This window comes from Parasteatoda tepidariorum, chromosome 1 (assembly GCF_043381705.1).
Source record: "Parasteatoda tepidariorum isolate YZ-2023 chromosome 1, CAS_Ptep_4.0, whole genome shotgun sequence".
In the NCBI taxonomy this organism is placed as follows: domain Eukaryota; kingdom Metazoa; phylum Arthropoda; class Arachnida; order Araneae; family Theridiidae; genus Parasteatoda; species Parasteatoda tepidariorum.
The window spans coordinates 75,829,595-75,842,600 of record NC_092204.1 but is presented as its reverse complement, the minus strand read 5'-3'; the positions used below and the strand labels follow the sequence as shown (position 1 = coordinate 75,842,600).

Sequence of the window (13,006 nt, the reverse complement as noted above, 5' to 3'; positions counted from 1 at the left end):
CAAGGTGCAACACACAAACACTTTTTCAATTTTGTTATGCCCAACAAAAATAATCATTTAAAAAAAATCTAGTATATTACCTTAAACTAATTTGAATATTTGGGTATTTAATCACATTAATTCTATTTTCAAATAAAGTAAAATTGTTTTATTTCCCTATCAAATTGATTGAAAAGAATTTACTCAGCAGCTACAGAAGAAAAAAAAAAGATTTCTAACACATGCCGGGAAAACCTGAAATGGTCACCAATACTTCAGATAGTATAGTAGGCTAAAGGTATCAACAACATACGCTAAGGCCGGGAGAGCTTGGTTGGTAGGGTATTGGCATCTTGTCTAAATTTGTCTTGTCACAAAGTCCGCGAACTTCTCATCACAAATTATAACTCTGGGGGTACTGAATTGGAGATTTATCGTTCTCTTGTTCAAGTCAAAATTACGTTCTTTGTATGAAAGAATGAATGCATGAATGGGTCATTCTTTTAAAACGGTTGAAGTCGTATTCTTGACCATAGATTGTGCCACTGAAAAACAAGAAACGCACCCTCTGCCTTAAATTTGTTTGGTTTGCTGGTATTGCAAGAAGCATTAGAAATAGCAACAACGTATACTGAATGCACAAATTCTTGAAATGGGGGCAACTGGAACACGGTACAAAACTCCCACATTACATTTGTTATAGCTAAATTACTTCCATTTTTTTAGACAGCGCAAAATGTAAAACAGAGCATCTAAATAACTTTTGATCAAATTTTCATTTACATACAATCGCAATGTTGAAAAAAAAAATTTGATATTCAAATTAATTTTTGCAGAAGGTAAAGTTTCAGAAAAAAACATAAAAACGTATTTTTTTGAATAAACGTACCTTTTTTCTGATAAATTTGGATTAATTCTTTGCTTCAAACACAACCGAACAAACATTATACTCGAAAGTATTTGCTTTAAACACAACACAAATATTTACTTTAAACAAACTCTTTGCTTCTGCGTCTATTTGTGTTGCTCTCCATTTACTGTTGGTAGTTACTGCCGTCAGGTTTTGAAGAACAAGACCACAGGCAAGAGGTCCACTGGTGGAAACTGTGTCTTCGAAACGAATGTGAACATTTTGGAGAGAGACCTACAAAAACGTTTATATATATTACGTTTGTTAGAGGCAAATGCAGTGCTACATTTTATTAGATTAAACAGAGACGAATGAAATTTTAGAACTAGATTTGAAAATCTTGGGAATTTTAATTAATTAATTTATTTATGCTCTTTAATAATTTTTTCATTCTTTTAATTATTTGAATTAAATACATTTTTTGCTTACTACTTTTGAAATCTAAATTAAATTTATTCAAATTAAATTCAATATGTTAAAATTATCTGATTAAAATTGAGACTTTTTTCCAAAACAATGTTTCACACAAATTAGTGAGATAAAATGCTGTCGGAATCAGCTGTGGAAATCGCACCTTTGTGAATGGTACTGTGCAGTACGCCAAAAAAGGAAGGAAAAAAAACGAGCCACCCTGCATAACTTTTGATCTAATGATCAGATATTCACAGTCTAGGACTCAATCCTAATGGTTTGAAGGGATGACTTCAAATGTACTAATTAATTAGTGCAGGCTATATTTTAAGTTAAAAAATCATACACAAAAACGTACTTTCTCTGAATGAACATACCTTTTTTTGATGGATTTGGATTTCTAACCACTAAAATATAGGGAATAACCACAATCTGGGAAATATTGTACCCATAGTTTGCTCAAGAGAGAGGTCCAAAATTTGGACCCCTACATTTTAATTTTAATTTTATCTTTATTATCTACATTTTAATTTTTTTCGTATTTCACCATACTATATCGAGAACATTTTAAGCGAATGGAAAAATTTTTTCACAAAATTATAAAATTCATTTATTCAAAGATAATTCCATGCGAAAAAATTTTTAGTAGATATTTTTAATTTTTTTATTATTTTATTTAATAATAGTCCAAAAATTGTGAACTGCAAGGTATACAATCGTTTTTACGTAATTTCAAAGCATTTGTTTCGACTATTTTTAAATAAATATTTTTTAATTGTGACCAAATTTTAATTGTACATTTTTTAACTGCGCGAATTTTATAATTATATGCAATTTTTTTTTTAATTTGCTTAAAAAGTTCTCGATATATGGCGAAATACGCAAAAAGTAAAATTTAAAGGTCTAAACTTTGGACCGTTCTCCTGACCAAACTATTGGGACCATATTTTCCAGGTTTTGGCCATCCTCTACACTTTGAGGGTCAGAAATCAGAATCCGTTGAAAAAAAGGTGTGTTTATTCAGAGAAAGTACGTTTTTGTGTCTGATTTCGTAAGTCAAAATATCGTCTACACTAATTAATTAGCATGTTTTAAGGCACTCCCTCGAACCATTAAGATTGAGTCCTAGAACGTGAAGATCTGATCATTAGGATCAAAAGTTATACAGGGTGGTCCGTTTTTTTTCACGCGCTGTACATTGAGAAAACAGTCTATTATTTATGTCATTGCGTGCTGTGTAAGCGTATAGACTTAGTTCCACTGATTTAGTTCTTGATTGTGTTGGTATAAAATTTAAACATAATATTTTTTTTTGTGTTACCAGTGCAACTTTAATTTTTGGTTACTATAATCTCTCGTTAAATATTTTTTGTCTTATATATTGTTTAGCAATAGTGCGAATAGTGAATTCTTAACATTGCTCCAAAATGTTCAGTAGTTATTTTGTATGTATTAATAATTTAAATACGTAATAAGATAATAATACCATCAATAAGCTAATATCATAAGATTATTTTATAATTTAATTTTAAAAAAACGCCAATTACTGTTCCAAACCCTTAATTTCGAATAATAATTAATATCAAAAAGGTAATAAATTTATTGTTATGTATATGAATGGAAAATAAATATTAATTACCAATTAAAGACTCTATTTATCAATTAAAGACTTTATTTAATCTTTCAGTTGCCTTTATGAAATTACTTTTTACTATGGCTGACTATAGCATTTTTAAAAAAATATATAATATTTCCAATAACAATAGATGGAATAAATTGAACAGGCATTTATCAAAGTATTTCATCACAAGTATATTTATCAAAGTACTTCAGAACAAGCATTTATAAAAGTATTGCATAAGTATTTCTCATTACGCTTTTCAAATCAAAGTAAAATAACTAGCAACTTTAATAAAGATATATAAAATTCTCTAATAACAAATTTTCAAAACTTAAAGCAGTTCTTTTAAGTTTTCATTTCAAAGTAAACCATAACTTGTCTTATTTTATTCATTTTCAGCTTATTTTTATACATCAAAAACAAATTCATAACTAGACATATAGCACAATGACTGCAAATTCAACTTTCAGACGTATAAATAATGTAAGATTATTATTAGTAAAACAAGATTATTAACAATAAACAACCTTCATATCTCTAATAAAATATTCAAAAATAGTCTTTTATAAGTAATAAAGTTCACAATTACCGTAAAAAACTTTTTAAAAAGTGGGGTTCCGTCGAAAGAAGGTTGATTATTTAGGGTTCCATTGGAAGAAATAGTTAGGAACAGCTACTTTAGAGCATGGCATAAAAATAATTTATTCGGTTAAATTTACTTCTCAATTTTGTATTTTTTACTAAATATGTCGTAATAAGAACTGTATTTTTGAAAACGCCAGAATATCACGTAAACTGTTGCCATATGCACGGAGAAAATACTAAATGAATGGTTTAAATATCGTTATTGCCATACAGTTCGGTAATGTTACACTCTCTAAGAACTTTTCTCTCCGTGTATGCATTTTATGCATATGTATCGGAAAAATCATGTATTTTTATTTTAATAATAGTGTTAAGATTGTAAAATCTTAGCATTCAAATCTGGGTCAAAGATGGCGACAAGTATCAGAGAAAAGCAGCGACTGGTTTTCAATCTTTCACGCTCCACTCACCTGGACATTGTTGACAATCGTCGTTGCCAAGTTTTCCATAAAACCCCTGGGCCGATCTCCTACAAATAAAAAAAAACAAAAACAGATTCAATCAATTTGAAGGGGAAAAAAGTGAATTCCAGAAAACAAGCTAGCGGAGTTGTTTATGGTACAGCTTTGCTTTTATGAGTGAGAAAGTGATGATAATTTGATATCGCTTGAGCGGATACATTCTTGAGTATAATTTAAAGACATAAAGCTTGTACGAAGGCAAAAAAAGATGTGTTTGTTTTGTCAGCGGTAGTTTTTTTTTTATGCTTCTGATGTTAATAGTATTAAATGAGGTGAAAAATATGTACTTTTTTCGTCAAATAAAAATTGTTTCAGTATTTTTTCAATGTAACAAAAAATGTACCTCGAGAGAAATATTTAATCATCATTTAATAGTTAAAGATAGTTACTGCTGGTTTGATGATTAATGTTTTAAAATATTATTGTAGCATCTATTTGATTATTGTCTTAAATTATAGTTAAAAATAAAGCTTGCACGAAGGGGAAAAAAGATGTATTTGCTTTGTCAGCAATAGTTTTATTTATTCTTCTGAAATAAATATTAAATGAGGTGAAAAATGTGCATTTTTTTCGCCAAATAAAAATTGCTTCAGTTTTATTTTCAATGTAACGGGAAAAACATATATATACCTTGAGAAAGATATTTAATTATTATTTAATAGTTAAAGATAGTGACATCTGGTTGGGTGACAATGTTTAAAATATCATTATTGTATTAGTTTGATTATTGTATTAAATTAGGGTTAAGAATAACGCTAGTACGACAGGTAAAAAAAGATGCATTTCTTTTGTTAGCTGTATTTTTTTTATGCTTCTGTTGTAAATATTAAGTGAGGTATAAAATGTGTTCTTTTTTTCGACAAATAAAAATTGTTTCAGTTCTTTTCCACAATATAGCAAAAAATAGAACAAAAGAAAGGTATTTAATTATCATTCAATAGTTAAAGATATTTGCTGCTGATTTAGTGACTAATACCTCAAATATTAATATGGCATCCATTTGATTATTGTCTTAAATTATGGTTAAGAAAAGGAAAAGCTTAAACAAAAAAAAATTAAGTTTTTTTTCAATGTTACTAAAAATATTCAACTTGAGAAAATATTTAATCATAATTTAGCAGTTAACTAGATATTTGGCTGTGGTTTAGTGACTAATGTTTAAGATATTAGCAAGATATCGGTTTGAAAATTGTTTTAAACTGTGGTTAAAAAAGTTAAAGGTTAAACAAAAATTTTATAGTAAATTTACTCAACAATATTGAATAAACATTTGATAGTTAACTAGATATTCGTACTTGCTTAATGATATAATATTATATTTGAGTACTATTTTAAAATTTGTTTTAAGAATTGAAGGTTGTTTGCAATTAAAGATCTATGATCATTTCAATATAAAATAAAATGAATTTAAAAAGAATATACAATATTGCATCAGTTTTTATGAAGGATTTGGTGTTAAAACTTACAAGCATGCAAATATAATAAGAAAAACGAAATTAAATATTAATTTTAAAATCAAAATGCGGCAAATTTCATTAATCTTTTGCTTTTAATTGCTTTTCATTCATCATTGTTTTTTATTTTATTGATCCTTTAAAAAACAAACACAAAGATTATTTTTTTAATAAAATACATAACACATAATAAATAAAAAAAATCGCGTTTTTTACAGAATTTATTATATTAGAATTTCAAATAATTTCTTATCTTCACAGATACTATCCATTATTTATCGGAATATAGCGGATATGTATAAAAAATTTCATGAAAAAAAAATTCTAAGTTTGAAGAAGAGTGACATTTTAAAATTTAAGTTAAGAATTTAATTTATTTAAAATAATATTTTTTTCTCCCTTTTTTTTAAATTTTAAATAAGTTGTTTTCATTCCTTATGAATATATATTAGTTTAATTATAAGAAACTTTCCAGAAAGGTTATGTCCACGTCCCTTACAAAAATCATAAAAGAGAACCTCTTATACAAGGAGAACCCTTTTTTATGGAACCTTAAATATTTAAGAATCCTTCATGCACTGATAGCAATGTCATAAAGAAACTGCATATCAGCTTATAACATAAAACAAAAAATAACACCTTAGTTTATCTACATGAAAGAAAGTTGTATTGTTTTTATTATTTTGCATAGTAAAATTTAAAGTTTCATGGCAAGATCCTGATTATATACATTATTTTATAAGAAATTGATTTTTCATTAAAACGCACTGAGACAAAAAGCATAATCTAAACTACCAGAACATTACAAAATTTACCATGTTTTTGGCTCTATGCAAAGCACCAAAGAGCTCGGAACTTTTTACCGGAGTGCTTTAGTAATGAACTCGGAAAAAATAACAATAAAATATGATTTTATAATTAATAAAAGCAGCAAAGTTTTGTAATTTTTTTGTGATAATTTAGAGCGTGCTATAAAATCTATTTATTAGGCTAAATTTATTTTTCAGTTTTGTATTTTTCACTAAATGTGTAGAAGCAAGAACTATAGTTTTGAAAGCCGGAATTTCTGGTAAACCACATAAAGGGAAATATTACCAAATTAATTGCTATAATACCGTTATTTTACTAACCGGAATAATTTTTTTCACCGGAAAAGTCTTTATCCTACAGTACAATAATATCATCAAAATGTTTTCGCCGTGCAGTCTGGTTTAGAGTTATATTGCTCTTAAATCGTGAAACATAGTTTTATATTTTTGTTTGTAAGGTTATAGCAATAATACGAATTGAAAAAATGATTCGATACGGAAAACTATCAAAATATTTGTTCTTTATAAAGTAGGTCACAGTATCTCGGGATCGTAAAATGAAAACTATTTCAATAACGATGTTCCATATGTAACTTGCTGTAAAGATCTTTAAATATGAGAACTGATGCTATATTTGATATATTTAATTTTTACATTTATTTATTTTTCAAATATACCTTCAGTTTTCAAAGCGTTAAAATTATTTAAAAAACAATAAATTATTTTTTAAAAATTTAAGAATGAAACATTAAAATTTAATTACTTTAGCATTTTAATTCGTTTGAAATACATTAATACAAATTTTGAACAGAAAAAAAATTATGAGAATTTATTCTATCCAAATTTGATGTAATTTTAATTCTGCTGATTTTTTTAAAATTATTCTTGAGCCATCAACGATATGATAACAATTTCATAATAATAAAACAAAATAATTTTTTACATTTTTTTATTTTTTTTCGATTGTAAATACTTTATTAATTTCTACTATAGTAATACTATTTTTCGTATAAATTTTTATGAAATATATTGGAATAGATTTTTAAAAATTTGAACCGTAGAAAATTTCAAGAGAATTCATTTTATTCAGATTTTGCATTGCTTTTTCTTATACTGTTCCATTAGAAGTATTTTAAATTATTATAATATCATCATTATTATAATATCATTATTATTATAATCTCATTAATTAATTATAATATCATTAAGCTATTTTAAGTGTTCAACTGTTTCAGTAATTAGGTAGTAATTATTTAAAAAAATTCGAAGAAAATTCGAACATTTTCATGCGATCCAGATATAATAATTTTTTTTCATCCTGAGATTATTGAAATACGTTTTCTATGCCTTAAAAATAAATCGCATTGGTAAACTAATCCTACACTATTTGGATTCTGAATCTGAAATTACAGTAAAATAACCTGAAGCTGCCTGTCTATCTGATTTAACAAAAAGTTTACGGTAAGGAACATTTATTACCTTTACAGTTTTGAAACTGATACAGTTGAAAAATACTGATACGGTTGAAATATACTGATACTGATTTGAAACTGATACAGTGAATATAAAACTATATGGTTTTACAAATATTTACGACTAGCATAAGTTCTACACTGTAAAAATGAAACTTAATTGGACATTGAAGCTCTGTGGTGCTGCTCCATTCATTCGTTAATGATAGTTTCGTATTCTAATAGTTCAAAGTCACCAATTGAAAACGGCAGGACACTGGAAACACTTCATGCAGTGAAGTAATGGCAGAAATGTTATGGTATCAAAGCTGGGATTCGAACCCTTGTTCATCCAGCTAGTCATGAGATGGACAGATTAACCCTCTGAGCTACAGTATGTACTCAGTTTCAGAGAACAAAATGGCTTCGTAAAGTAGGCCTAGGTGGCACGAAAAGAATTCTGGTTGTTTAACTGTATTAGGAGAACCCATCAATAAACATTTTTTCTCACACTTAACAGTTCGCATATCCTCTTTTTTATGATTATTTGACTGTTTAGGTAGAATATGGTAAAATAACAATTAAATAAATTGCTATTTAACCATTTTTGCGGAGAAATTTCTAACAGTGCGCATACATAAATGAATAAAAATGAAAACCATAATTGAAAAGTTGAAAGTGGTGTAGAAACTTATGAGGATGCTGTATCACGGGAGAAATACTTTATGGCATCAAAAGTAATTTCAACTTACATGAGTAAATTAAAACATGAAGTATGGAAAGAACACGTTCGCGTAAACCTGGAGAACACAATAAAAATTCAAATGCTGAAAATGTTTTTCCTTTTCTTCTTTTTTTTCAAAATATTTGAATGCAAACAAATAATGGCAAGATTATTCAGGATTACGTAGTGGAGAAATAATTCTGAAATAATTTGATTGAATTTTGATATTCTACAAACATTATTTTCAAAATTTGAAACTTCATGGTTTTCTCTAGGTTTGAACTCACGTTTGCTATACTTTAAATTTTAAAATACTAATGGAGGTGAAACGGAAATCACCGACATAAGTTACTTCTGCCCCATCGTGTTTTCTTTAATAGTTTCTATTAATAGTTTTTCACATTTTTGTAATTTTAATATGTGAAAAGATTAGCCTGGTATTAAAACCTGGAAAGAAAAAATGTATACACAAGTTGGAAAAAAGATTATGAATGTTTAATTGGATATATTAAAACGGTTATATTACAACTATTTCGTATATACAATGATGGTTATTGTATTAAATATTTCTTGAATAATCTCACAATACCAATAATAATAACGTCATTAAACCCTGCTACATCATCGGATCAAATTGAGTTAGAAAATACCATCAGCACTCAAGATTCTGCTACATTTCATTGTAAAATTCATTTTCATGGAACAAAGATCTGATATGCGCGGTAATTTTTACAGTAATAATCACACTAAAATCACTGAATTACTCTAATTAAATAAACGTTACTGTAAAAATATGACGCTTGAAAATTTTATGGTAAAAATAGTTTTCACGGTAAAATGGATTTTACGGATGCTGCCCTCAGGGTGCCAGTGATTTGTATTGTAATTTGATCCGGAATTTTCACAATGTAGAAATTCGCTATGAAAAGTTCCCCCTGTGGAATATCATCCTCTTAATCAGAGATCCATGATTCGAATTTTTGCATTTAAACGATTCTTATTTTTGCTAATTAGGTAAATTTGCTATGAAAAATTGATGTAACATTCTCTTAATAATGTACTCGTGATTCTAATTTTCGAATTTAAGCGATTCTCATTTTTAAAAGCAGGTAAATTTGCTATGAAAAGTTGATATAACGTACTATTAATCAACTACCTGTAATTCTAATTTTTTCATTTAGACGATTTTAGTTTTTGCTATTCGGTAACTTTGTTAAGAGCGTTTCTCCCCCAGTATAGACTCTTTTTAATCAGTTACCCACGATTCCAATGTTTGTAATCAGGTAAATTTGATAGTATAACTTTCCTCCCATGCTATAGAGTCCTCTTAACAAGTACCCAGGATTTTATTTTTTGTAATTAGGTAAATTTTCTATTAAAAGTTTCTCCCGCATTAGCATCTTTTAATTTCATTCATAATTAGCATTTTTTCGTTTATCATTTCGTAATTACCATTTCTTAATTACCATTTCATTCACAGCATTCTCTTAATCATGTAATTTTATTTTAATATACATAAATATGAATAAAAGCATTGAAATCTGGAGAGGAACAAAACGTACCCAAATTGGAAAAAAAAACTATTATGAATATTTAATTGACAAAGACGGGTGTATTACAACTATTTCCTATAGACAGCGATGAGCTACTGTTCTAAATATTTCTCTGGAATAATCACACAATACCCGTAATATCAATGGCATTAAACCCTAATAGGAATTTGTTTCATATCCATCCATTCATAACATGCTGTAACTGTTTTGCAGGTCCATTCAATAAGAAAATGCATTAAAGGGAAGAATTGGTTAACAATAGGTCCATCATGATAACCCTTATGTCTGGTGATATAGTCTCGCGTCTAAACCACAATGGTCATGCAGTTGACGCCCTAACAATTCTTTTATGGATTTGTCACGCGAGCCTGACTATTACACCGTGAACTGGATCGTTTTCATTGAGTGAAATTTGAATAGAAGAAGCATGAGAAATTGTTTAATAAAATGAGTAGGTTATCGGGAGGGTTACATTTGTTTTCACTTGCTTACAAGAGGTATTTATGGTTTTATTGCTGGCAAATTTGACGGCAGAAACGTGACTCCCCGCGTATCCATATATTTATATTTCCATAGAAAATAAATTGAATGGAGGGTATTCTTGTAAGCTATTGTTTTTTGAGATTATTCGAATAAATTTATGTGGTGTAATGGTGTATAATATTTCATACTCGATTTAATGATACATTGTCAAGAGATTGTTGGCTAACACATTTATGCAAAAGAAATGAAATGGTTTAAAATTATAATTTCGTTGTTGTTTAAAAGTTTGGGAATGTACAATTAAAGCTTGCAACAGAAGCTCAATTTGAAATAGAAATCGATAAAAGTATTGCTGTAGTATGCATAGTTATACACAGAGAAAAATGTTTTAAAAAGACTACCATACTGCATGGTAATGATATTTTTAGCAATAAAAATCATAATTCTGGCTAATAAAAGCAAAATGAACGGTATATTTGAATCATTCATTTGGTAGTTTTACCGTTCATAATTTAACCAAAATCATTACCAAAGCTCTTCGGTAAAGATTACTGAGCTTCTTAATATTCAAATAAAGCTAAAAATTCAGTAAATTTTACCATATTCAGGTATTTTTTCCATACTTTTTTCTCAGTGTATAATAAGAAATGGTTTTGAATATTGAAATAAAAAAAATTATAATGAATAAAGCATATGAAAATAAGTTACATATTTTAACACTATACACAATAAGTATACAGTTTCGCTCAAAATTTTGTTTGACTTTATATAATTTAAAATTGTAAATTGTTAGAAATTTTGTAGCTTGTTAAACGATAATACCGCTTAATTTTACTGCAAATTTATCATGGTGAGAAATTGGTCTTATTAAACTTCTTTAGACGATACCATGGCACAAATTGCACAGAAGTTTGGTTCAGTTCAATATTATATTAAGGTTTCAGGGTAATGATATTTTGCTTCAATGTTGAACTGATTATTTAGAGTGTATAGTTTGTTAATGTTAATAATACTTAGTTAACGAGCAAATTCGATGGAAAAAAATAATTATCGCATCTAAAAATAATGGGTTTGATCCCGTAATAGGGATAAAGTTACCAATCCTCCCTAACGTTTCGAGAGTCATACCACCCTAGTTTTCCTCTCGGTCTTTCTAGTTTTGTTTTCACTTAGATCACAATTTTCTTTTTTTATGGACAACTTTGCATTTTCTTCTTCAAATCAGTGCGTTTTCTTCACTCACGCCTGGTGAATCTTGAGAATGGGCGCTTTCTCTTGAGCACTCAAAATGTGTCAAATTTTCCACCTTTATAATTTTTAAGGTAAAAGGAAGTTCTTACTGTATCAGGTTAACATTTCCTTTACAGTTCCGATTGATTATTCACTTAATATATATAGAGTGTTTCATAAGAATCTACTTTATCATATATTTGCAGAACACTTTACTTTTCCCCACGTCAATAAATTCCATCTGCTTACAGAAATGTACTGCCATGGGGAAAAAGTAAGATTTACCGAAACCATGGTAATGGAGAGGGGAAAAGTTCGGAGAGTGGGAAAATCGCGAAACGTTAAGATGCCTATTTTGTTTACAACAAGTATAGCTTTTTAATTTACTTCGAAGCATTCCTATAAATAATTCAGTATTTTGTCTACCCATTTACTACCCACATATGAATGTAGTTTAACATACCTGGTGCATCAGGATCTGGTGGTTTAACATCCTCCAGTCGTTTGTTCTTGTGTGCTCTTGAGAGTCGCTTATCCCTTTCTGGGTCATATTTACGATCAGCTGTGGGACCGGCCAATACAAGAACTTCTTCTATGTGAACGAGCACGGGCTCGTAGTACAGCGATGTCCATGGAATATCGATAGAAATTTTCCCTAAAATAAAACTCATTAGCGGAAACGCTATTTTTAAAAATTAAACAGAGACTGAAATGAAATAATTAATAACTAGTTACTAAATAATAATTTAATATTTTTTCGAAAGAAATAATTTCATTTCAGTTTTCAGCAATAATTACTTGGTATTCATTATAATTTTTTAATGAACAAATACACCGAAGAGCCATTACATTTTGACCACCCTTCATCTATAACAATGGGCTCGCCCAGGTTTTCCTGGTTTCTCGCCCAGGACCAATGTTTTCATGGGGCACATTAGGACCCATAATCCTCATAGAACAGTCCCTGACGTCTGTAAGCTACTTGAACATAGTTTCAGACCAGGCTCACCCATTCATGGCAACAGTTTTTCCTGCGGGGGATGATGTTTACCAACAGGATAATGCACCATGTCATAAGGGTCGAATCGTCATGGATTGGTTCGAGGAACATTCCAGTGACTTTCAAGTCATGTCTTGGCCCCCAAATTCACCTGACCTTAATCCAATAGAGCATTTGCGGTCCTACTTGGAAAACCAAATTCATGCTGCCACGCTACCCCCTCGCAATGTGAGGGAATTGCAGGACCAGTTGGTGAGCGCTTGGTACCAGATACC

The 13,006-nt window shown here is 28.9% G+C and overlaps 1 protein-coding gene across 1 annotated transcript in view; it reads right to left on the bottom strand.

Annotated features, from left to right (window-relative positions):
- The window catches only part of LOC107436292 (intermembrane lipid transfer protein VPS13A), a 154,551-nt gene that overhangs the window by 103,865 nt on the left and 37,680 nt on the right, over positions 1-13,006 (bottom strand). Inside the window, exons 5-7 of the mRNA XM_071182491.1 lie at positions 12,195-12,386; positions 3,977-4,035; positions 968-1,123 (exon numbers count right to left, since the gene is read on the bottom strand). Of these exons, the coding sequence (XP_071038592.1) occupies positions 968-1,123; positions 3,977-4,035; positions 12,195-12,386 (407 nt within the window). The remainder of the gene's footprint in view (positions 1-967; positions 1,124-3,976; positions 4,036-12,194; positions 12,387-13,006) is intronic.